Source organism: Cuculus canorus, chromosome 10 (assembly GCF_017976375.1).
Source record: "Cuculus canorus isolate bCucCan1 chromosome 10, bCucCan1.pri, whole genome shotgun sequence".
Taxonomy (NCBI): Eukaryota; Metazoa; Chordata; class Aves; order Cuculiformes; family Cuculidae; genus Cuculus; species Cuculus canorus.
This window is the reverse complement of record NC_071410.1, coordinates 10,286,639-10,313,238: the sequence shown is the minus strand read 5'-3', so window position 1 is coordinate 10,313,238 and position 26,600 is coordinate 10,286,639. Positions and strand designations below refer to the sequence as shown.

At 41.0% G+C, this 26,600-nt stretch overlaps 1 protein-coding gene across 1 annotated transcript; it reads right to left on the bottom strand.

The window, feature by feature from the left end:
• Window positions 1-5,748: 5,748 nt before the first annotated feature.
• Window positions 5,749-26,587, bottom strand: CENPI (centromere protein I). The gene is made up of 21 exons (XM_054076000.1): window positions 26,518-26,587; window positions 24,461-24,785; window positions 24,042-24,179; window positions 22,955-23,073; window positions 22,475-22,582; window positions 21,225-21,273; window positions 20,881-20,927; window positions 20,101-20,190; window positions 18,600-18,728; window positions 18,206-18,370; window positions 17,832-17,952; window positions 17,542-17,633; window positions 17,099-17,216; window positions 16,939-17,003; window positions 16,367-16,464; window positions 15,841-15,976; window positions 13,962-14,086; window positions 12,798-12,846; window positions 12,417-12,650; window positions 10,861-10,902; window positions 5,749-10,321 (listed from the first exon to the last, which is right to left on the bottom strand). The coding sequence occupies exons 2-21, from the start codon at window positions 24,657-24,659 to the stop codon at window positions 10,184-10,186; spliced, it is 2,262 nt and encodes a 753-aa protein (XP_053931975.1). The 5' UTR covers window positions 24,660-24,785; window positions 26,518-26,587; the 3' UTR covers window positions 5,749-10,183.
• Between the last annotated feature and the right edge of the window lie 13 nt (window positions 26,588-26,600).

The window sequence follows — 26,600 nt, the reverse complement described above, 5'->3', positions numbered from 1 at the left end:
AGGCTGCTGGGCTCAGACACGCTTCCTGCTGCTTGCCAACGTCTCCGCACCGCCTTTCAGCTCTCACGTTAGGTTAGATAAGGCCATGGGTGTGCTGGAAAATGCCAGACACATTCACCTCCTTTCTTGACTGCAATTTGGGCGTCTGGCACAAGATTTAATAACACAAAAATAGCCCATTTTAAAATTAAATTTAAGGAGCAAAAATAGGATAACCACTTAATTTCAGATACACTTCCTATTCTTCTTAGAAAAGAAGAATAAGAAAAGGAAGAGCCAGTTCTCCAAGATGGGGAGAAATCCTGATCCGAGATTTTTTAAATGTCAGGGTATCTTGTCTCACTTGCAAGAAACAGAAGGATTTGAGCTGCTAACTTGGCTGAGGACACAGGCAGACCAGGAGTTAGGAATTCAGTTCATACATAGCAAACAGTTCCAGTTCTTTAAATCATTCCACCCAACGATTTTAAACCGCTCTAGATGCCATTGATGTTATTCCAATATTGTAATATGGGAATAGAAAAGAAACAGAGTTAAAGGACTTGGTCAAAAAGAGGATTCAAATCTAATCCCAGTCCCACGCTTTCGCCGCTATACTGTCTCAGACTCTCCCCGGTGTAAATTAAACTTAGGAAACATGATCTTCCTGGTCTTCATGAGAACAAGCTTTAATGAGCCTCCGCCCTTCTTTTCGCGCAGGTGAAAGGCTGAAGATATTATTTTTTCTAGCCATACTGTCATGTTCTTCAGAAATATCACTGCTGTTTATAAAGGTTGCCCATTTTCATACATTCATTCCACACAAATGGTAGGTCAGGTGTACCTCAAAATGCACGGTCACAGCAAATGGATGCATAACAACAGCTTCACAATTCCACTACATTTCTGAAAATCCTTTTTGGCCAAGGCACGTCTTTCGCAGCAATGGAAAACACAACTGCCAGACTCCACCAGTGGCACGTGCCTTCCTGTGGGCTCTGCATGGAGGAACCCTGGTCAGAAAATGCTGTCACATAATGCCACAGTGCCCAACCCACTTTGGTTGCCCAGTGCTGTCACCAGAGTGGTGGGAGGCCAAGTCTACCATCCAGCCAGTTTTGAGACTAAGAACAAAACAATCTAATGCCACACCGTTGTTGGAAGGTGGATGTCAACGCATCAAAAGCTTTCTAGGTGACCAATTTAAACGTGGAGAAGGCAGTCAAAATATAGTTCATCTTCAGTAAAATATATTTGAGAGAGTCCTTAAGAAACCAGCATGCTCCTCGTGGAGTACCAGGTAGAACCTCCAGCAGGTGGTGGCTGACCCCAAAGAACTTCTCTGTTCATCCTAGGCAGGTGAAGCAGGAGTCAGGAGCAGAGCCATTCAGCACATTGTGAAATGAAATGCACAGAAACCCCATGTAACTACACTGGAAGGAGGAATTTTTTAAATAGCAACGTCCTTATAACTGGTTCCAAAGGAAGCAACACCAAACGCTTCAAGTACCAGCCCGAGAATACGTACTCACTCCACGCACTTTCTGCTTTTAAAAGCTTCTTCGATAGCTTCTGCTTCCACCACAGCTGTACTGACGCGACAAAACTCATTCTGCAAAGCTGTATTTAGATCATAAAAGAACAGATATGGATAAGAAGACAGAAATTAACAAAGTCTCTGCTGGGCTATTTTTGTTGATGTGTATACACACACATATAAATAATAAGTCTTGGGTTAAGTAAGGAGATTGGGGAGAGGGAAAGCCGACAAGAGTGCTGGAAGGGCTATCCAGGCAACTCCAGACACACCATTCTACAAAGAGACGTGACCAAAACCAGTGGCAGCGTGCACCCACCATCAACAGTAGCAGGAAGGGACGTAACGTGGGTAGACAAAGTGGGTACGTATCAAGGCAAGTTACACATGCATGAGACAAACATCAGCACAGAGGCAACAGACAGCATGAACCACAAGACCAAGTTGGTTTGCAGTACATACATCCTAAATTATTGATAGTTTTGGGACAACAAAATACAGCAGGGAAAAAAAAAATCTCGTTTCAATTTAGCTTAAAGTTTGAGACAAACCAGAATCTCCGGTGAAAGAGTTGTTTCCATGGCTGGGAGCATCTTCCTAAGTACTCCAGTACCTTCTGTTTTAAGGATGTAATTAGGACAAACAGCCAGGCAATTCAGAACTCAAAGGAAATCAGGGAGAAAAACCTCAGGTTTGCCATAAACACAGCCTTTCACATGAGCATTACAACTTGTTTAAGTGTATGGGAAGGTTTATGAGACAGAGTGCTAAATCTGATATAGTTTGAGTTCTGAAGAGACCTTAATCCATAGAAATCTCCCGAGGAACTCCAAGAACGTAGCTTCCAGAAGTCACAGTGGTCCCTACCATATGTCTTTCCCTAACAACACATCTCAGACTTTTTATGTTTTACTAAGTGGCAAATATGTGCCTTGTTAGCAAAACTAAGAATCTCCACCAACCCAACAGGGGCATCTCAATACACACAACAATAAATGCATTGTACAAACATACCATAGATAAAAATCTAGGCAGGTTTTATAAGGCATGAACATGAAATTGAAATCAGATTCTGTTTTGCACTAGAATCACTCCCTTTAAAACACTGGGATTTGAATCAATTTAAAATCATTGAAACAGATTGCACTTTTGAAATCAGAATCAGCCACGCTGAGTAAACATACAAAGTCACAACACGTAGAATGCCCTGAATACAAATGTATTTGCTGAAAACAACTGGTGAAAACTGTGCTACGCAAAGCTTCACTAAAAGTATTTTTAGACTGAAAATTTTAAAAACCTAGAAATAAGGGCTCTGTCTGGCCTGTCCTTTCTCTTTATTCAAAGTCAATGTTAATTTGGCCAAATCACTCGTAAGCTGGAACATCCATAACACTAAGTGTCTTGCATTACCAACCAATAAAAACATAAACTAAAATTCTAGCCTTCACATTTTCAACACAACCCTCGAGGTTTCCATACGGTTAAGGGCTATCACGTTCACTGTTTGCTTCCCCTGGACTCCCACCCTTTCACTTTCTCATCTGAAAAAGCCTTTGTCGCAGAGAATTGTTCCCCAAAATGGACACATTCTTCAAACACTGCAGCTTTTGTCCTTTGAAGTATCACATCTTCTAAAAGATTAGTCACCTTCCCTCTTGTACAGAAGAGAAAATGTTGTTATGATCCTTTGGAAACTTTGCTCCATCCTTTCCCTTTCCAAGTCAAGCTCAAATTTATCAATTTATTGCAATTAAAGCATTTTAGAGAACAATGCTTTACCTGGGAACCCACGGTGTAGATCATGCAAGGAAGATTACCCTTTACCAATGTGGAATATATTCCCCAAAATCTCTCTTACAGAGAACACAGGCAGAGAATGGAAAGTGAGGAAAGGCTTCAGGGAGCAGGACAGAGCAGCAGCAAGGAAATCACATTCATACACCTGCATTCAACTGATCTCTGTCTTGCACCAAGTGCTGTGACATTCTATCACGCTACGAAGGACACATACAGTACTTTGGGCAGAGAAGCGGCTGCTGGAGCCTGATTGAGCTTAATTCCCAAACCAGTGCTGGAAAAGCAGTCGGAGGTTGTGAAGTTCCTACATACAGAAACAAGTCACCGATATCATACCAGCCTCCAAATGCCTAAATCAAAGAACAGAGCTAAACATTGACTGATGTTAGATCTGAGAGCGTATCCTTGCTAACAGGAGAATACAGGAAGAGACAAAAAAGGGGCACTTTCCCTACAGCCATACACCAAGAGTGTCCTTGTGGATCCAGCTGCTGGACAAGGGGTTTGGTAAAAGGCTTGAGACGCCAGTCAAGGTCCCTTACGGCTTGAATGGATCCCATTTCTCCCCATAAACCTACTAACCCCTGTTTTCCCAAGACACAGGGCTCCCTCATCTGGGTCTTCTACTAATTGAAGTAACAGAGAAAGAGTGTTTGTGCACAGCCATCCATATCCAAATTAAAATAATTAGGCTTTGATTCGGGATCATTGATCGCAGTAGTTACACTGTGTGTACCTGGGAAAGGAAAGCCAGAAGGAACAGATCTCACACAAAGGGACAGACCTGCCCATCAATGCCAGCACATTAGGCAGGCAAACGTGCTTGTGAGTAGAGCACAAGGAGCTTCTTTTCAACAAGAAGGATCAAAATTAGAATTATGGGCTCTAAATTCAGCTTGAGAAGAATCCAAGAATGGTTGCCCAGATATTGTACCACTCTGTTCCTTTTTTTTGTTGAAATAACTTATGTCAAATAAATAAATACACCTCCTTTGCTAGCATCAATAAGCACAAACATCTTTCAAGCAGATTCTGCCCTGCCAAAAGCATTCAGAGAAACAGCAGGATACTTTCTAGAGGCACGGTACCTTGGGTGAGAGAGAAGAATGCGTAGAGAACTGATACAAGCAGACAGCTGACATGCACTCAAACAGAATGAATCCCCCTTTTCATTTGTTCATGCATAAGGACTGAAGGAGTCCTCTCTGCATGAGAAATGAGGACTACAGGGGAGAGAGGAGTCTTTTCAGAGCAGTGAGCAGCAAAAGAATGAGGGGTGGGTGTCAAAAGAGTGTAAAAGAAATCAGGAGAGAGACGGAGAAAGAAGAGAGAGAGGAGAAAATGGTAGAAAAGAAAGCAAAAACACGCAGGAGAGAAGGGGAAGGCAGACAGGCAGTTTGCAGGGGCTGTTTTGTTCTTCAAAAGCTGTCAACACATTTACAATGTGCTTTCCATCCCCCTCGTTATTTACTGGTCCGTGCACACAAAGGAGCTGGAAAGCAATCACACAGGGGCTGCCGAAGATTCGCTTAGACACAGAACAGAGGTGCCCTAAGAGAAAGGAAACTGCTTAGCGACCCGTGTACAACAAACCATGATGGGAGTGTTACAGCCCTAGAAAGTCTAGAGAGAGGGTTGGGAGAAAACCTGCAGAGAGCAGCCTCTTCCCACAGAGATCACGCTCAGGACTTACAGGCAGCACAAATACAGGAGAGGAGCGAGTCAAACTGCATGGGGATACAGCTGCATATAAAAACATACATATACATAAGCAGCTTGTCAGCGAATTCTTTAAAGGAAGAGCCCAAGTGATTCAGGCAGAGATAAAATTTTTGAAAGTATCAGTTGCAATTTGCACATAAACCGAGCATCTAAGGCTCAGGAGCTCAGCCACGTTACAGTGACTTAATATCCCCTCACGAGCCTGTACTAGAACAGTCCGTCTTGTGTCACGTTTCTGGCAGGTATCAAAGCTTGCCTGACGTACGCTCGCTCATTAAGCTGCACAATGGGATCACATCTGAGCCTACAGATTTCTAAATGCTGTCAAGGTTAAAGTAGTATTTACAGCCCGAGTAAGGTACCCCCAGCTTTGATTGAACTGTTTCAGTTTCTGCTTTTGTTTAAGACTATAGCAAGTCTGAAAATGGAAATTAGAGGCCAAAATAATTAAGGCATTGTTTTTAAATCTTAGTCTCTGCTATGCAGAGTTTTTATTCCTACAAGACAGTAAACTGAGAAGCAGAGAAATCATAGAAACACAGAATTGTTAAGTGTAAAAGACCTTAGAGTCTTTTTAAAAAAAGATAGAGTTGAACCATAAAGTGAATGAAACAGCATCACAATATGCCCTTTACCAAGCGTTGTTTATGTTCTTCAATACCTCCCTTGCCAGCTGTGCTTACTTAGGAGTCACTCACCCAGGTCTAACAGCTCCATGCAGATCTTGGGAATCTTGTGCCGAAAACCACATCACTACACGCTAAGAGCGTTGTAAAAGACCTTCTTAATCAAAAGCAAAGTTTGGTGAAATCAAACCATCATCAGACCAAAGTCATTACTTTTACTCTAAAAAGCAGATCCATAATGAAGGAAAGCCATCAGTACAACATAAATCATCTTTCCTGGAAGAAAATACTTAAAGACACCGTTCTTTCAAGGTACTCATCCTCCAGAGCAAGCTTGTTGCCAGTACCTTCTGTGCTTCACCCAGACTAGATGTGTCCTCTGACTAAAGAGCACATACAGAGCTTCCTCACACACTCTCTCAGGAGCCCCAGCGTTACAAATAAAAGCAGTCCAGTGTGTATTATTAATGACAAGTTATCAGAGGGTCTAGGACCACAGCTAGATTTTCACCATGCTGTGATTCTGCAGAGAAGGTGGACCCCTTAGCCAGATCAGATCCATCATTTTCCCTTATTCTTTTCTCCTCTGTGGAAAGATTCGTGATAAACCATTTTGTCACAGCAGCTGGGAGGCGATTGCCCTGACCCAAAGGGCTCATGACTGAGCTTTAACTACATGACAAAGGGAGCCAAGTGAGGAGGCAGCACTGGGCAGAGGCACAAAACCCAAACATTATATAAAAGGCACGAAGCAAATTTTATTTTGGTACCAGTTAAACGTTATTAGAAGAGTTCTGGAGTATGCCATTAGCAGTTATTAGAGCTGTAGTACAAGCCTCAGAGGTTCGGTTTTCTGAGTGGCTATGGCTTTACCACCTTCTAAATCCTTGGGTCCTGATTTATTCATAGCATCAGGAATGCAAAATGCAAGCATAGGGAAGTAGGCCAACAAGAGAATAGAAAGCAGGGACACAGAGGAACCAGTTACTTCATTCCAGCTGAAAACAGGTTGAAATCATTAACTCTTTCAGAGCAAGCTCTCTCCAAAAGAGCAACACTGCTCAATACACAAAAATGCATAAATAAGTCTCTCCTCACAAAATAAAATGATGATTAACAGAAACACAATGCACAGACGGCTTCAGAAAAAGAATTCGGTTTAACTCTAGCCCAAGGTATTTGCATTTTCAGATGCATTCAGGCCAATGTATCTGACAGGGGAGGGGTTACTGGCTTTGGCTGTGTAAACCGTGGACCAGATGTTCAGCTGGTGAGACTCAACATAGATCCGTTAGAAATTAGTAGAGCTATGCTTGCCTACCCTAGACAGGATTCTGGCCCTGTACTTTGAAATCCTATCTAATATCCCAACTCAGATTTTTCTAAAGGGAAAGGCTTCACTTTCTGGAAGCACATACCCAAGCTATTAGAAAAGCTGCCAAATGTGGTTGAGCTGGAGCAACTGCTGCCCTGACCTGCTGGTAATATCACAAATCCCCCAAACTGAAAGCATGTAGAAGCCTCCTGAGAAGGGAGGCCAGGCAGACATCAGAGCAAGTCATTGACTTTTACTCATGTGGAAACAGGAAACAAACTAGCATTCCCAAAGATCAACTGATACTAGAAATTTGGACACTGAAACAGCATCCTCTAGAATGGAAAAAAACACTCGAGCAGACTCAAGTGACACAAAAACAGGTTCACAGAATTACAGAATCACCAGGTTGGAAAGGACCCACTGGATCATCGAGTCCAACCATTCCTAACACTCCCTAAACCATGTCCCTAAGCACTTCATCCACCCTTTCCTTAAACACCTCCAGGGAAGGCGACTCGACCACCTCCCTGGGCAGCCTGTTCCAGTGCCCGATGACTCTTACAGTGAAGAATTTTTTTCTGATATCCAACCTGAACCTCCCCTGGCGGAGCTTCAGGCCATTCCCTCTTGTCCTGTCCTCTGTCACTTGGGAAAGTGGGCCAAGGAAGAAGGAAGAGGTACAGCAGCACATTCCTCCCCAAAGGGCCATTCTTCCATTGAAGTGGAACGTTAGTGAAGTCAGATATTTAGAGAAAAACAAAGAAAATGTGTCCAGATGCGAAAGAAGACAAGAACCACCAAGGCATATAAAGAAGCTAAAAGTCATCTCAAGTGGTCAGTAATACTAGGCATTTCCTTGCTGCATAGGAAGGAGTTTAAACAGCCATCTTGACCCACAAAACTGACATTAAAGGAAAGTTACTTGCCGTGTTACTTTACTTCTGCACCTCTAAGCACCCAGCGTGTGCATTTGAATGACAATTTGAATGACAATTTGTTTAAAGACTTTTTTAACCCAGGACATGAGACTTGTGATGCTGCAACAGCATAACATGATTCCATGTTTTCTCAACCAAATATCATCATCAAAGGAAAACTGATCTCAGGGACCAATAGCTATACAGCATTCAGTATATCCTGAAGGATTTTGCTATAAGCCTCTTTAAATACATTTACATACATCACACACACTCTCTTAAGAATCAAGGCACCTTTCACAACTGAAATTAAGTACTTTCCAGCCTGACAGGAATGTTACAGATCTCTGCTCCTTCCAAAAACTCCAAACAGTTAACACGAACTCTGTCTTTCTGGCTAGAACTAAATGCTTCTTTGAGATGTTCGGTATTTGCTGCCTTCCCTACTGAATAAGTCTGCCATAAAGAGATCTACATCCATGTCTTCACCTCATGTTTTCCTAGGGCTGTCAATCCCTCCAGACCTCTTCCTATCCAGAATCCCAGTGCAGCAATATGGAAGTACAAGTCTGGTCAACATCTGAAGACAATTGTATGGTGCAAGGACAAAAGGTAAGGATTAAGTTGTCCTTAAGGAATGCAGTACACAGGCTTTCCAGCATAAGTGCTGCCATTTCCAGTACCTTTTTAAAGGCAGCTTTATAGAAAAACTGCAAAACCAAACATCCCTTCTTGGGCCTTTAGACAAAACCTTTAATGAGTCTAACAAACAGTAGGCAGCACTAGGATAGGGATTTCCAGCCCGTGGTGTTGGGATAGTCCTCAGTCAACAAGCTGAGCTGGTCCAAAACAACAGTACCATCCTTTAAAGTAGATAACTAACTGGTTACATGTTAGGGCCACATCTTGAAACATCCACTTGGAGGCACTTGTAATTTAAGATTTCCCTCGTTGAGAAAATAGAATCAAAATTCTTGAAGATCTGATTCTCTTGACAGAAATTGGCAAGCAGCACTCGTGCTTGCTGGAATAAGGCAGCCAGACCAGAAAGGGCAACACTGTAGTCTAAGCGGATCTCTCCCAAACCTCCCTTTCAAAGTCTTCACTGAAAGATTTTATTATTCTCTGGACAGAATATATATACACATAAAAATATACAAATATAAATATATATTTACATATATTAACCAGATTGTCTATTTGAGTCGAGAAGTATAGTACCCAACCTGCAGTCAGTCTGATTTCAAGGGATGAAGAAGCCAAACATATCCTTAGTGGCTCTGGAATCACTCTCGTGACTGATTCCTTTACTGGTTCAAAGTACAGACTCACACTATAAAATTCAGTATACGCTTACTCATCTTTCAAGTGGTTACCATCTCATTTTACAGCAGCTCACTCAAATTTTAGAAACCCGATTTCAGCTCCTCCCAACTTGTACTCTGCTAAAATGAGGTGACAGGAGAATACATATTTTGTAGTGGAGTTCTTTTAAAATGGCATGTTGGAAACATTTTACAGAATATAAATTGTATCTATGTACACATATACAACACATACAGAGCTAGCAACATGAAAAGGAAAGCTACATTTGCACTTATAAATAGAAAATGGAAAGCTGGCAGTAACACTGTTCAAATGCTTAATTCATCAATAAACTATCAACAGAACAGCAAGTTTTCCAGCTACATTAGAATGTAAGAGATATTGGCAAAAAGTCTCTTTTGGAAGCTTCATAATGAAAATGAAGTTCAGGAAGGTCAGTTTGGTCAGCCTGTTAAAAGCCAGCATACTCACAGTACAACAGGCAACTGGGAAAACTCCCAGGGCTCCAGTCCAGCACGTCTACAGTATCCCTGAAGGGCTGATTAAATTGTTTCTCATTACCAGCTGTTGAGGAAGGGAAAGCAGGTCAGGGATCAACATTACTTATACACGAAGCCGCACTGCTCACTGCAGTTTTGAGATTGAGTTTTTGTTGCTCAGTCAAAGCAGATATTCCAACAGAGGAAAATGAGGATGAAAACTGTGGATGATACATAACAGATGAGCTCAGCAGCTTCAGACCAGAGAAGTTCAGCACGAACAAGAAGGGGTTTAGTGTTAGTGAACCAAGCCAGCCTAAGAATTCCTTCCATATATTCACTTTCCCAAAACAGATGTCAGTACAAAAATGCAAACGAGTAACTGCTTTGTTTCTTTACTCCGAGAAAGGAAGAATCAGCAAGAGTCTCCATTACATTCTGCCTTCCTGTTCCAGATGATAAAAAGGCTCCAATGAGAACTAGGGTCCTTCTTGCACATTCCCTGCTTTCCTGTGAGAGGCCTGGGAAACACGATTGATGCTGCTTTCAATAAAGAGCTTCAGGCCCTTTAAACCTTGTCCATAGAGATATTCCAGATACCAGTCCCACTTCTTTCCCTATAAAACCAGAAAGAATAGTCAGATGTGCAGGACACAGCCTTATCTCTTTCTTAGACCAATCTGAAAAGGTCTGCAAATATTGCCTTCCACACTTTGACAACATCCATCCATCTGTAAATACCCACAGGCATCCAGGGTTCAAAGAGAGAACAAAGCTACATCCATCTCAGAAATTTCATTTTAAAGTTCATTGATAAAAGAAATTCTGCTTCAAGGACACCAAAAAAAATAACGTTTTCTGGAGCCGGCAGAGGACAATAAATAGCTTCGTTCTGATACTGCACTGACTCATGAAGGAAATATATAAAAACCTCAGACCACTACCCACAGACGGCTAGGTACGCAAATTCTCAGGTGTTGATGTCTTCATGTTTGGCCCTGTTAAGAGATTGAACACAAGTCTACAGCTGGAATCTTCCTCCTTTCAAAGTTTTTATAGAGCATTTGTGGAATTGGTGAATATTAATGACCTCACCCTCTTCTACACACCTGCTGAAAACTGCCTGTTTTCACTTCACTAAAACAAGAAATCTTACCTTAATTAAACTGAAGTTGAAGCTGGTATCATCTGGCCAAGCCTTAGGGAAAGGAAATAAAAAATAGTATCAAGTCAAATAAAAAGTATGTCCAGAGTTACTGGGCCTCTGCTTAGTCCCCTACTAAACCAGGAATAGCAGGTGTGCAAAGAAATTCAGACACTTTTAATTATGCTCCAGAACAAGCTTCCAGCATCATACTATGTCCATGAGTGGCAAGGAAAAACAGAGACCCTTTTGCCCTGCACTGCAGCACTACTGGATAACATTATTTATAGGTATCTTTAACCATTGTCTCTCTACGGTGTGAAAGTTAACCCCCAAAACATCAGGCAGATAATTCCCAGCAATGAGAAAGAGCAAGAAGGGAGAACCTACTGACACTTAAGACTATTGTCTGTGCTACCAGGTGTGCTGCAGAGCAGTGCCCTCTGGTGCTCAGCACCAAAGTGGTTAAGAAAAGATGGCACTGCAGACTTTTTCCTGTCTTAAGACACACTTGTATCTTACGATAGCAAAATGTCTATCTTGGTTCTGCAGTAGGAAACCTCTTTACTCACAAAAGTTAAAGAAGAATCAGGAAGCCTCAGAATGGCAAAGACTTAAACAAAAGATATGAAAAACTACTCCTGCTAGAACCACAGAAAGACCAAGGAAAGAAGTTGTTTACAACAAAAATAAAAGAGCTTCCTCTGGCAAAGACAAGACTTGGGTTTAATCAGCAGTAAGATACAAACTACTTAGATTCAGGTCACTGAGTATATAAATGACGTCAAATTTGCGAAGAGTTCCTAACCTGCATTTGCTTTAACGTGAACCTTAGGTTGCCGTTGCTTCATCGCAGGAGCCACACTTACACATGCCTTCAGTCTGCAGCATTCCTCACCACAAAAAAGCACCCTTGTGCACCCCCTGGATAGGCTACAAAGCTGATTTCTCCAAGCAGCATCAACATCTTGGAACAATAACAATTCTGGCAAGCTGCTGCCTCCACTATTCAGCAGCAGCATTGAACACGGGATGGCACCCGCAATTCAAAACAGTACTAGCAGAACTCTCAGCAGACAATACGAGACAGCACTTTATTTTACTTGTGTACTTGAAGTAGCTGCTTGTATTTCATTAATAAAAGCCATTCCAAAAGCTACTGCGAGAGCCAGAAGGCACTGCTAGAAGTTCTATTGTGCACGCCTGTTTACAATTTAACTACACATTTCTTGACTTTCTGGAGTTTAAATATTCAGGTCTCACTTCATATTTTGTAGGGCAGGATGCAGTATTCAGAAGCTTTTACTGAATTAGTCATTTATTTCATTATCCTCAAAATGGTCATAAGTGTAAACGCACATCTAAACCTTTTACATTCATGCTTTCATACCATGCCAAGATTATTCATACTGAGCCACAGATAGGAAACAAACGGAATGCATTTCTTGCTTTTGAAAGCTCAGTTTGCTCTACAGGTCAGCCAGTACACCGAGACACTTCTCCAGAGACACTGTCAAGCTAGAATACCTGGTGCTGGCACAGGCCCAAAGGCTGGCCTGTAGCATTACCTGCTGCAGGAAGTGGATAGCATAGCCCAACATGGCTGGGTGGTGGACAATGTTCAAGCTGGTTTTGTATTCGTGCACTGTAGTTTTCTTCAGCAGTTCATCATCCATACGGAGACCTTGAGGATGAGCATCCTTCTGGAATGCATTGGATGTCCACAAACAGCCCACCATAGCCGACAGGTACTGGTTGTACTCCTGGTATGTCTGGCTACTGAACTTGAATTGTAGTATTTTCTAAGGGACAAAAAAAACAAACAAAAAAATAGCATCCTCAAAGCAGTCCCTTAATAGGATGCCCTCAGAACACCTCTCCTCCATTCAACCCAACTTCTTGCTCAGGTCAGTTCTATCTGTTCTATCACACAGATTTGTCCACGATACCTTTTTACTCAGCTCATTTTCCTTTGCAGCCACCAAGTTGGTTCGATACCTCAAAAAACAAACAAAAGCAAAAGTTAAGTGCCCATATGTAAAAGAGCTGGAGAGATGTATTAAGAAAGCTTATTTCCTCCACAAGAGATCAAACTTCACTGGTAAAAAAAAATACATTAAAAGAATCCAAAGGGATTTTATCTCTTGGCACAGACCCACCCTCTCCAGACAGAGTTGGAGGGCACTCAATAAATCCACCTCTTAAATAATTAAGACATGACCAGTTTGCCTGAAACAGTCACCTTCATGAAGGCAATATGCAAGAACTGAGGTACAGCCTTCAAATCAGCAGAAAAACACAGTGTTTTTTTAAGAAGAGAGACTTCCGTTCACTAAGCAGAGAAACAGAAGCCACTGGAAGTAATGCAACTTGACAGTTGTTCTATATAATAAGCACTAGCTCCTCTTATTTCCCAGAAACCATCCTGTCATGTTAATAACTCTGCAGACTCCTTAGAGAAAAAGCCACATGGAGAGCCCTGTGCCAGCTGTCAGCAATTGGGCACTCTTCTCAGATGCGGCCACTGGAAGTAACGAGGCCAAGAACAGCAGCCACATTGCTGGGTTCCACAGAGCTGAACAGAGCTGCCTTCAGACCTGCAGGCAGCACAAGGCAGTCCCAAATTCCCAGAGTTTGAACGTGGCAGAAGTGATTCCTCCTCAGCCCACCACAGAATTTCTAAGGAAAAGCTTGTCTAGTTGTCAAAGCACAGGAGTGAAAAGTTATATATTAACTACTAGCGATTCCAGCTGGCTTACTAAGTTCTTTCGAAACAATATAGGAACTCCTTCCTCCACATATCAAAAGGTATAATGCTAGGAAAGGGGTCAGAATCCTGCTATTTAGGATAACATACTGAAAAAAAGAACAGGAACTAAAGCTCTAAAATCATAGCACAGAATCATAAAGGTTGGAAAAGACCACTAAAATCATCTAGTCCAACTGTCAGCCCAACAAATCCTGTGTCATGAAAGCTGGGCACAACTCGAATTTTCACCTTTGCTTTGCATGGTAAGAAAAAGTAGACTTCAGATTTTACACCAAAGTGATTTCATTTCCAAAAGACTGAAAGAGAAGAGAGGAGTCCCTGCAACCCACACCATTTGTAGTACCTGTGCATAATGTAGCAGAGCTGATTCAAGTTGACAGAATCCATGCTGAGAAGCGCTGGGTAGAAAATTCCAGCAGGAGGCATTATCAGTAGAGGCAGACCATACCTCAGATAGATGTCACACACCTGCAGGAATGAAGCAAATCCAGGCAGATTATTACTGCCACTAACAAACCCCAAAGCATCTAAAAGCAAAAGAGAGCACAGCACTGCATTCCAGCCCGTTCCATCAACCTCACATAGGAGGGAAAGCCAGGGTAAAGCAATTCCATTTGTTGCCTTCTCAGTACAAGATATCAGTTCATATCTCCGCCACCGCTTCCACCAATTAGGTACACCATATGTTTTGACATGGGTACTCGTTGAGTCAAATCTACCCAGATGCCTGTAAAAAAGCAGCAACCATTTTCTTCTGATCTTTTTGATCATTCTGACATACACAGCTGGGATTGCACTAGTCCTGACCTTGTTCCTAGCCTGGTTTGCTCACACCAAACAAGTCATACATTTAACCGGGAAATTAAATCTTTCTGTTTGACCTTGCTAGAATTGCATGAACACACAATAAAGCTCTCCTCTAAGAAAAGAGAATATGGCCATATAAGATGGGTTTATTATCAGACCCACGTCTAGAATTTAACGTTGAGTTTCAACTAAAAAAAGACATTCTAAAATTTCCGCAAATTTAACCAGAACTTCCACTATGACAGCCTTAAAGCATGGATAAATACTTGGGAGCAATATTGCTGTAACTTAACACATTACTGTCCACTTCAGCTTAGCCATAGTAACTATTCCAAAAGTTACACTCTTTGGGAAGGTATGCACCATTGTCAGAAGAGCAGTGGTCTAAGATTACAAGTATCTAATTATCACAGCTCAGACCACAAACAATTAGACTGCGACAGCCTGCCATCCCAAGGGTGAATACCTTTTACATTTTGCTAAGTTAGGCACAACTACTGGTTTAGGACTCCTTTCCCTGATATCATAACAGACATTTCACTAAAGATTGTTTGGCAGACTTTCACCTTTCCTCTTGCCCTCAACACAGCTGTTAACATGTAAGGTACAGGCAGATACTTGTACATAACTGACTTACTGGGATTTTCAGAAATCTGAAGTCTTTTATCTCAGATGCATGATTTTAGAAATCTCTGGAGCTCTCAAAATGTAAGCAAAACACCAAGAAAAAAATTCAAATCCTAGTTGTCTGCTAGAGCCCCAATAATCGTCTATCAAAAGGTGCATGATTCTCTGTATATTCCCATAAAATGATCATTTACTTATTTTAAACACAGTCTTGTACAGCTGTGGTTGCCCATTAGTTTTGGACATTTTCAATGAATATTTTAGTTACAATTGGATCCCAGAACTATCTTTTTTTTCAACTCGACAATTTGTATAGATTGTGAAGGAGCAGCAACAGCATGGCTGGAGCTCACAAGGCAGTAAGCACATGTAGAGAGGAGGTTTAGGCCTGTCTGATGATGCTCATTTTGTCTGCAGGACAAACTGGGGAAAAACTCCTTCACTTAAGGAAAAATGTAAAGAAAAAAATATCAGGATTATTTTTCAAATTGAACTGAACATTGTTCTTTTCTATAAATTAGCATTAAAAAACTATGTTAGACTATCTTGTTACTTCTCTTTCCACAGTTCACCTCTGACATAAGAGCAACCACTTTCCAGTGGTGCTTAGTTCTGCCCATGGATGTAACACCTGTAGGATCTACCAGGTACTTGGAACATCCCTGCATTTAATCACAAAGTTCTGTAAACTCCTAATGAGGAAGGTGTTTTCATGCTCGAGCTTAAAAAAAAAGCAAATAGCCCGCGAGCACTAAGATTCTGAAAGCCAAAATGAATGGGATACATACGGTCTCATAGAAATTCAGGATGAAGTATAGTAATAACATAGAATTGTTTTCCAAACGCAACGCAACAGTGGAGATATGTCCAACAAAGTGGATCAGTTCAGCCACCGTGTCAACTACTCCAGAAAAGGTGGTGTTCCTGCAATGACACAGTGCAACATTCACACATACACCTTTTTGCAAACGATAGATAAGGAAAACTGGTGAAAAATAAATTGATGTTTATCCTTCTGCCTCACCAAACATTCCACAACATACTTTTGTTTTTCAATATACCCAGTATATCCTTCCCAATACTGTCAGTGTTACAGGTTTTGACTCTGGACATTTCAACTTTCAATACCAATAGAAACACTTTTAAAGAGAAAGAACAGGATTGACAAGGTAGCTTACAAACAGCAGAAACATTACAGCTGCATTAAACTTTTAGATGTCCTTTATGCTAAGTAGTAGGGCTAGAATACAAATCTAAATACACTAGCGAACAACACAGAGAACACTGTATTGCATTCATTTCAGATCAACTTACAAAAGATGGTCTTGAGAGTCAGACTCTGAAGCCAGATGAATCGCATGGCAATTTAACCAGTTCTGCAACAGTTCTTTCAGGCTCTCAAGAACACTGCACTGCGAGAGGCAAAGAGAAAACAGGCTGATGACAATTTATGTAAGTGAATAATACTAAAAAAAAAATGCCAGAAGAATTGATGTATACAGGGAAAGATATCACAAGTTTCTCGTGACCATAAATAATAGCAAGATAATGGCATGTCCCCTCGAACTGAACGTATGCATTATTACGTAGCTTTTCCTGGAGAATGAAAGTTTCAAATACTGAGTTAAAATTGCAATAAAACAAACCAAATATTGTCTTATGTGCTGTCCATTCCTTTTATTTCCAATGCCCAAGGTTAATTCCAGTCAAAAAGGCACTCAAATTCCCAAAGAGTTTACGTTGCAAGTATATGTTTCACCCTCATTCGTGCACAGACTTCCCCAAAAGAAGTCCCCTTTACAATCCCTCAGACTGCTACACTTGACATAAGTGCAGACAGCAATATCAACTAGAAGCAAACAGCCACAGTACTCACTTAAAATTACCTTAAAGTAAAGGGATGATGTGAGAAAGAGCTGTGCCAGCGGATCACAGAGACGCGATTTAATTTCTGAAACAAATTAGAAAACAGCATGACTGCACACAAATCCTATCCCACAAGAGAAGACACTGTCCAACCTCAGCCAGAGGATCTGCAACACATACCAGAGGAGCCTCTGAGGGGCATCCAGCTCAGAAGTCTGAGGACTTGTGACCGGCAGCATGAGCCATCCCAGAGAGGAAGGCTCCTATACAGGAATTCTTCACAGGAAGAAAACCCCTCCTACAAAGCAGAAGATGAACATTCAAAAACTCATCTCATAGGCCTGCACCTTGCCATGCTCTATTCACCCTGGAGAAAGAAAGAGGCTTACACCTCATTCTTGCCATACCATTCATCAGGACATTCAAATTATCAAACTATCTTCCCTGCAGAAAACAAGGCCATTGGCAGAATACTGACTCCTTATATACAGGAATATGTATATTTATTACTTGAGACATTATCACATCTCAGAGATACTACAAGAAACACGTAAGTCCCAAAAGCATTTTAAGGGAAGAATTCAGAAACTTTTGGCTTTCACAAAAAAAAAGAAGTTTCTTACCTGCAAGAGACACTCTGCCTTGTAGATAGATTCCAAGAAGTCCTTGAATTCTTCTTCATTTTGGTAATTATCAGCTACACACCAGGTGCATTCTAAACAGGAGAGAATACTGTATTCAGATTTGAGCACAGCAAGAACAAGCACAATCGGAAACTAAATTCAGTTCTCCAGTAGGTCTTTTAACACTGGTTATTGCTAAAAATCTGAACAACAAAGTACCATTATTGAAAGGTGAAAAGCCTCAGATATCCTTTAGTATTACCCTGCATGGTAGGGAAGCAAATTCCTACCTTCCTGAAGAGTCTGGCTCATCCAATAGTAGAGCCTCATGTGAACAGATTCATCTTTGATGTAATTCATATAGTGAAGCAATAAAGGGTTTGTTAGCACTGAACCCATCTGGGAAGGTAACTACAAGAGAAATCAAGAAAAAACTTATTCAGTATTTACATCAGCAAATTTTCAGACAATCTTTTATCAGGGTTGTCCAATCCTTTTACCAGCAAAAAGGCCACGTCCCAGACTCATCCATCACCCCCAGGTAGGACTAGATGCTGTCAGAAGTAGGTAGCCCACACAATATTCACAAATAATCAAGGCATAGAAGAATATCCTTTGACCTCTCAAAACATTCAGAGCTTACTGAGACCTTCCTGAAACTCACCTCTAGACGGTGGATATTTTCTAGGAGCTGAGAAAAGGTCTGCACCTGCTCCACTGGAAGAGACTCATTCGTACTGAACAGAGAAACACTGTTCTTTCCCCTGTCCTTTTCTAAAATATTTCTGCTTGCACTGCTTGCAGGTATAATCAACTGGCTATTCCATTTCTGCAGAAAAAAAAGACAGAAGAATTCACAATGGCTCGGTTTCCTATAAAAACCTTGTTTTGCCAAAAAGGAATCTAGGCTTTCATTATAATGGTAATGCTGCATTTCTGTAGAGTTACTCCACTCTTCCCAGTGCTGAAATAAAGTCTGACATCCTTTATTTGCCAATATTCATAATGAAAACAGCTGCTTGGCAACTTCTAGGGTCTACATTAGGCTCATAACCTACCCTTTTTCGTGACTGAGCTTGAGCTGTGCTTAGAAACAGTGGCCGTGACACTGCAGAGTTTTCCTGGTTTCTCTGCCTTACTGCGTTGATCGCTGCTTTCCACGGGCCATCTGGATTCTTGAAGTAAATCTGAAAACATCAATCAGACATCTAGGCAAGAAGTCGAACAAAGCAACTCAAATATCAGTTTCTACCCCAACATAGATCACATTGTTGATATTTATACACTCAAATTTGACCAAAAGACTACAAGGCCAGGTTTCACAGCACAGAACTCTTGTCATTAATCAGTTTTATTACCTGTTGACTATAGTTCAACAGTTATGCTTTTATTTCCTTCTGAAAGGCTGCCCCCTTTTTCAGATCTCCATCACTTCTGATTTATAACCCTTGTTCAGATTAATCAAAGACTAAATCTCAAGTATATACATTAAAATAAAATATGACGAAAGTATGTTTATCAAGTTACCAAGAAAGCTTTTCAAATTCAGCAAGAGTGATATCCACCAAAAAGAACAATGAGATGAGTAACTGAATTCTTAAGTTAATGTAGATACTACAGCTAAAAAGAAAACTGGAAAAAAATAAATCCAACACCTTTTCTGAACAAAACATTTTTTGTCACTTCAATTGCAATCAGTTCTTAAATCCTAATCAAGTGCCAAACAACTGCAAAAGTGTTCAGATTGGTTTGGGTCTAGGTCATCAAGCTTTTATGACAAAAATTAAACACAGTGTGTTCATAAAAACAGTTGAACATGTATTTGGGTTGCAAATTCTCCAACAGACTACTGTGTGGCACAATGCAAAGTGAAATGAAGCAAATTGTCTCTTTTTTTAGAAAAACAACTTGCCTACCTATAAATTAAATGGCTCCTATGAAAAAACAAATTCAAACCCCAAGTCTAGCCCACTGAAGTACAAAAAAAGAAAAAGCTGTTGCAGAATTTAGGTCTCGCCTGCTGCTGTTTTCTGTTATATATATTCCACTTGGTCAAAGAGCTAAGCATACACATACGCCTCTCTAAAGCAGTCATTTTTTTACCGTTACCCCGAGGTTCTGACAAATCAGCTTACCCATTTTTCCTCATTTTTTTTTCTTTCCTATGACAGACTTAACAAGTGGGGAAATTACTGATTTCGATTGTTACTTGTACTTGAAAAAGTCAGCAGTTTGGTCAATGCCTTGTACAAATAAGGAAGTTTGTTTCCTGAAGAACTTAAACTTGTGTGAAACAAGCAAAAAAACAGCAATAACACCAACAGGAGGATTAAAGTAAGCCTCTTAAAATAAAGACAGATGTCATTCCAAATCATCTCATTGCGCTGAAGAGAAAGCAAAATGCAAGGCAAGAATCCTCATCTAAACCTGATTTTACTCAGTGAAAAGTGGAAACAGACTTAATCTTCATCATTAAATCATCCTATCACTCAAATGGAAAGCTTAGTACAAATACTGTCATAAGCACTGGTTCCAAAGAGATTAAATCTAATTCCTTACCTTCGTTTTCCCAGGGAGAGTTATGGTTATCAGCTCAGGACAGAAGAATTTGTAAAGTGATAGTAAAGCCTGCAGATAAGGCTGCATTCCCTGGCAAACAGCAGACCAAGACAAAAAACATGTGAGGTTTGTTTTTAATACAAAAACTAAATACTGTATTCTAGAAGGAAAAAAACCCAGAGATTACTAAAAGTTTTCTAAAGCCACATGTCAGTAAGTAACCATAGATGATCAGCTGAAAATGAAAGGAAGAAGAGAAACTGTCAATGAAATACCATAGGAAGGGGATGGAAGGAACTTTCTGAAGTTATAATTCTAATAAAAAGGAATTTAACAATCAAAACTACGAAAAACGTCATCGGCTGTCTAAACACGCAAAGTGTAGAGCCACAGTTTTTTCTTACAAAAAAGGGAGCAAAATCCTCTACCGTTTCATATTTCCCAGTTGGTTTTCATACCACTTGAAAAAGGAAGATGAACAGAAAAATAAAGATGGTAATAGACAAACGAAGATGCCTGCTGCTTCAGAGATTTTACCACATTCAGCCATAAACTTACAGCTTTGTGCACGTCATTAAATGTACTCATGGAACAAAAATGGAAATTAGGGGTGCACAAGCACAACAGAGAAGCCTTGATGCTACAAAGACTACAACATACAATTCTAAGCCTAAGCCTGTCCTGAGACACTAGCCACTCTTCTCCATCCTGCAAGGACACAAGACTTAAACTGAAGTATTAACCACAGCTCAAGCCCTACAAGATTTGAAATAAACTCACCATTTTTGCTTGGAGATCAAGCAGTTTCCTAATCCGAAAAGGCTTGACTGGACATAAAAGAAGAACACAATGGATTTAAAAAAAACAATGTAGCAGGCACTTAAGCTAAAATACAATATCACTTTTATTAGAGAAAGCAAACAGGACCAATCAGTGACTTCTATGCTAACAGACAGCTTCCCATTCAGAAGGACATTATACAAATCAGGCTGAACTCTCATTTCCTTGCCTTAAAAGCTAAATATGGGCTAGTCGTTGTATCAGCTCCATCAAAACAAAAGGCAGTGCCAGCAAACAGTAAGAAACAGAACAGTATTCCACCTTGTAGCGGTGGGCAGACTCACCGTTTTCTCTCCTAGTCAGCAGGTAGAGCAGGTGGCAGGCGTACGGGCACTGCAAAGACAAGGCAGCAATGAACTATCCTGCTAACCAGGATACACCAAAAGCAATATACAGGCTTCAAAGCTAAGACTGTTTCTTTCAGCTGGCTGCCTCAAGTCACCACTCCATCCCCCCCGGGGGAGAGCAAACCTTCCTTCCCTTGGGAATTAGCACGTTTTTAATGTCACATATGAGAATCTTACTTCGAAACCATGTCTGTACTACGAGCAGTCCCCACAGTAGTCAGGCTATGTAACAAGCTTGGATCTTGCTTTTTGGAACATGGTTTAGATATTTCAGAAGCCAGCAGTAAAAAATACAACTACATTTTCAAAGCGAAAGCCATCTTTGAATCAAAATAATGGATTAGAATATCTAGCTGCAGCTGAGACTGTTCACACCAATGCTGCTGCACTTTCCAATTGGCCCATCATGCCTGAAAATGCTATTTAAACAGCAAGAACTTAAATCCAGTTTTAATAATAGATTGTACCTAATGTTAGCCCAAAACCATTAAAAACTTCGCAAGCAATGTAACTCAGAACTTTGGGAACTTTAAAAGCCTCAACCACAAAATATCCTAACCTGAAAGAACATTAATAATTTCATATCTAATACGACTGCCAAGATCATCTCAATATGGACTGGATCCAAAAACTTTAATATTCCAGCACCTGGATTTTAGCTGCCATGTAGCAGAAATCTCCTGACTGCTTGTTCCCATTCAAGCTACATTTCAAACCAACTAAATAGAAGAGCATTCCGAGCCTCCCACCTTTAAATAAACACTTGCGTGAAAGGTTTTTAATTTTTGCCCAAGATACACCCAGTCAGTTTCTCCCCGAGAGTGGGAGACTTCACCTGCCTGTATCTGACACCAAAGGCAATCCCAGAGACCGCATTGTCATAGTTATTCTACAGAATTTAGACAGAATGTACCATCAGTCATATGCAGAATAGCAACTCTTGGAAAGACGTTTGAACAGCCAGACCACAGCAGTGCAACTAAACTAAACCTAGAGTACTTCACTGTTCCTGAATCTGAATTATCCAGCAATCTTAGAACACAAAATTAAAAAAGAAACATTCCAGCTATCAGAAAGAGTTCTCTAACCAACAGCTACTCCAGATTCATTCTAGCATTACTATGCACACTACTAATAAACATTTAGGTTTATTTTGTCAGTTCCATGTATTTTTCAGCTCTTCTTACCATCCTTTCATATTGCAGGAGGAAAAAGAAGAAACCATAGAGGGCATGAATTTGTTCCTTGTGATCAATGAAGTCAAACACTGTGATCAGCCATTTTAAAAAAAGCATCTGCAGATAGGAGAAAAAGCCGTATTACATTAAAGAATGGGTAAAAGCAAGACAGAGCAGTTACCAGCCAATTTAAGAGAGATAGTCATTAAGGATACATGCCACTTTCAAGGACAAGGTGGCAGAACCATTCCTAAGGAATTCAGAGATACAAAACAAGCAGGAACTGTACAAATTTCCAGTCATATTTAGTGTCCCTCGGTTCCCATCGCCCTTCCTGCAGTGGGGTATCTCTGCCAATCTTTTTAAATTACAGTATCTTATGCAAGAACCTTGTATATGAAAATCCTAGGATCTTTGCTTCCTTAAAATAATCCGTCCTCATCATTCCTGTGCAGAAGCAGTAACTATTGTAAATATTTACTAAATTACCTGGACTTTGTCTGAGCATTTGCTGACACAAAGCCAAGATACAGATGAAACCACAGAAGTCTCTGGTATTACTGAGGCTGGAATCAGGCTCTTCAGTAAACGAGTATTCACTGTATCAGCTGGAAAACAAAATTTAAAGTAAGATGGTGCTTATGTACCAAGTTCCTTGATGTGGTCTTGCAGCTTAGGTCAAAATTCCCTCTGGACAAGATTATTCATAGCTTTGTGGCTCAAAGTACAAGTGCACAAGAATCTAGCGGGGACCTAAGTAGACTTCAAAAAAAAATGTGAGAAGTATTTCTTTCCAGCTTAAAGAAAGAAAATGGGTTATCAAGTATTTTAGTACTGAAATAACCCTCAGACTCTTGGCAAGACAACCAAAACTAACACAACTCTCTGATAATATTAAAGAGCCAACTCCTTCAGAAAATAGGTATACGACTGTCAGCCAAACACCAGCAGACTCATGTTTTGGAGATAAGCTAGTAATTTTAAATCAAGAAAAACACTTGCAGACTGGGGAAAGAATCCTGTGTGCTCCTCTTGGATTGGAGAGTGAAGAAAGCTTAGGGTTTTCTCATCAAATATTTCATTATTTAGAAGTATAAATGGTGGGTACCATCTCTAAAAAAGTATCAGGAAGGCTGCACTGATCCTGCTGAACTGATTGTTAAGATGATATTTTGATTTTAGCAAGTTTCACTAATACAACTATGTCAGCTTGTTCAATTATTTTGATCTTAGGGGAAAGAAACCTACGCAAAGTTACAACAATGGAAATACACAATGGTTGCTAAGGACACACTGTGAGCCTTTGAGAGACCTGCAAGTTCATACAAAGGAAATTAGCTTTTCAAAAAATATTTGTAACTACTCATAATATTTTTCTGGGTATCACTCTCCTATAGCAAGAACTGAGTTTTTTTAGTAGGAACTCAGAAATCACACTGAAGCATTCCAGAAAGATTAAATTAACGCTAAAGAACCCAACAATACTGTCACCAGAAATTCATTATCTCAAATTGGTTTGATCAGAGGGGAGAGAGACATTTACAGAAGACACGCTAGCGGTACATAAACATTTTACCAAGTTTGCCACTGAGTGCCACGTTTAGCAATATGTTGAATGCTTTGGGGGGTAACCCTCTCTGCAAGGCAATGGTTTCCACAGCAGTCAAGCTTTCCTGCAGAACACTGTTCTTTTTCAGCGAGACATGATCTTCAACTAGGAAAGAAGAGACAAACAGAAGGATGAAACAACATCTGAACTGAAAATAAACTATTCTAAACTTTTCTGAACTGTCCCTACATATACTCCTTTCTGTTGGGTTCTTTATATAGTAATAGAGAGGAAAAGCCTTTCAAGACATTAAAGAAATATTACAAAGCTCAGGCATTGAAGATGCAGGAAAACAGCAGGTAAAATTGGGTATTTTTAAAATTATTATCGTTAAGGATGCATTTGTCTTTTCAGTCCTAGGTAGCTTGCCTTAAAACTGTTCTTACCATTCTCGAAGTAGCTCAAAGCTTGTTCAAGGGAGTCCTGCTTGCTGTCATTTTTCTGGTTGATAGGAGTTTGATGACTTTTGACACTTTTTTCAGGATCAATTCTCACTCCTTTTCGCCATGCAGAGAGATCAGTTTGATTTTTATGCTGAACTAGCGGAGGCCTCTTTGGGGTCTTAGAATTTGATCTTCGCTCCATCTTTTCAGGCTCACGGTTGAGACTGGAGAATTTTACTCATTTGTGACGTAGGTTCCAATCCTTCTTTACAAAGGGGCAGGAAAATAGATCAGCTTCCAACAGCTCAAGAAACAGAGAGCCAGTTCCCTGACAGAAAAGAAAAACGTATTTTTCTGACAATCAGATTTTAGAGGGAACCCATATAACGTAACAGAGTAGCTTCAGAGGAAATCATTTAGAGCTGCCTGCACCCAGAAAGATCAGACAACAGTGCACAAAAAATCCATTTTTTTCATTAAAAAAGGGAAGAAAAAAAAAAATCACACCTAAAAATTTAAAAAATAGCTGATAAGATTTAGTATAGCATTCTGATCCAAAGCTCAACAGAACCAGAAAGTTAGCAAAACACAGTAGACGATTTCATTCTGAGCTTACATTGGTGTACAGAACGCAACTAATGAAACTGATAATACACTTATTTTGTGCATTACCAGTTTCATTAGTTACATCGTGTACTCCAATGTAATCAATCAACAAGTCATGCCTTCCTGCAAGGTAAGGCACAGATTTTGAAGGATCACAATGATACACTGTCTTCTTATTCTACAAGAACTTGATTTTGCCACAATTTCCTGCATTTTTTTTTAGCATATGCATGCATGTCCCTGGATTGCTGGAGCCTATCTTTTGCTTCCCAGTTTTCCTGACACAATAATTTTCAATTCATCCTCCATCTTCAGCCATTACTTCCTTAAGAGGTTAGAACCACTCCTATTTTCCCATAGGTTTGTTTGTCATCAGCTTCCCTGTGTAGCATCCCCAGAATAAAGCCCTGGCCAGCAGTGTCAGGACCCCTTCTGACCACACACAGGTGGACAGGATCTATACATTCACATTGAAAAACAGCTCTCCTGACCTCAGGTGAAATGCACCCCTCAGTGCAACTGAAAGGCAATACCAAGAACATCACAACTTCTGCGGAGATGCTCTGTATGACAGTGACCAACAATCATAGAACGGTATGGGTTGGAAGGGACCTTAAAGCCCACCCAGTTCCACCCTCCCTGCCATGGGCAGGGACACTTCCCACCAATCAGGCTGTTCAAGGTCTCATCCAAGTAGCCTTGAAGACTTCCAGAGAGGGAGCATCCACAACTTCCCTGGGCAAGTCTGAATCGCGGAGCGACTGCAAACAGCACTACAATGACCAAGATGCTTCAAAATGGTGACGATTCCCAACAGCAACAACAGACTGACAAGATCTGGACTGATGTGTAAGAGCTGCAGAACACCCCAAGAGATGTGGAACTCCACTTGTTGCCTCTGGCATCACCCGAGCAGGCTGCAAGCGGCTCAAAAAGCAGATGGAGCTGACAATCCTCAGCTACGACACTCCGGGGCACAACAGCAGCTTTCCCACAGATCCCTTAGCGTCTGCTCTACATGGCTTTGTTATTTTCTTTTATTCTGGTCTTGAGGAGTTCTACCAGAGAGGTTTGGTGGGGGAGGGGGTGCCACCAGCCCTGAGAGCAGAGCAGACAGATTGGGATCCCACCTTTACTCGCGGGGAGCCCTTCAGCACTGACCCATCTGTAGGGGCACGGGGCACATCGACCCCTACTTCCCCCCTACCACCATCTTTCCCTCTTCCCATCTTCCACTTTTCTCCCTTTCCACCTTTCCTTTTACCTTTCACCCTCTTCCCTTCCCTTTCACTTTCCCTTTCCTTCCCCACCTTAGATTCCCAAGGATTTTCCCCCCTTCCCCCTCCTCTTTCCCCACAGCTCTTTCCCCTCCCCTTCTCCTCTTCCCTTTCCCCCCTTCTCTTTCCCCCTTTCCTTTCCATTTCCACCTTCCCTTTTCCGCCTCTCCCCGTTACCTGCCCCCAGCACCGCCTCCGTTCCCGGCTCCAACTGCTGCGCGATTCAAACCCCCGCGCCCCGCCCGCGCATGCGCACTGAA

Coding starts and splice junctions, on each gene's coding strand:
- CENPI (XM_054076000.1), bottom strand. CDS start 24,659: ATGGAGCGAAGATCAAATTCTAAGACCCCAAAGAGGCCTCCGCTAGTT. Junction 17,953..18,205: donor AAAATATCCACCGTCTAGAG/GTGAGTTTCAGG, acceptor TTTCTCTTGTAG/TTACCTTCCCAGATGGGTTC. Junction 17,004..17,098: donor GCCCCTCAGAGGCTCCTCTG/GTATGTGTTGCA, acceptor AATTTGTTTCAG/AAATTAAATCGCGTCTCTGT.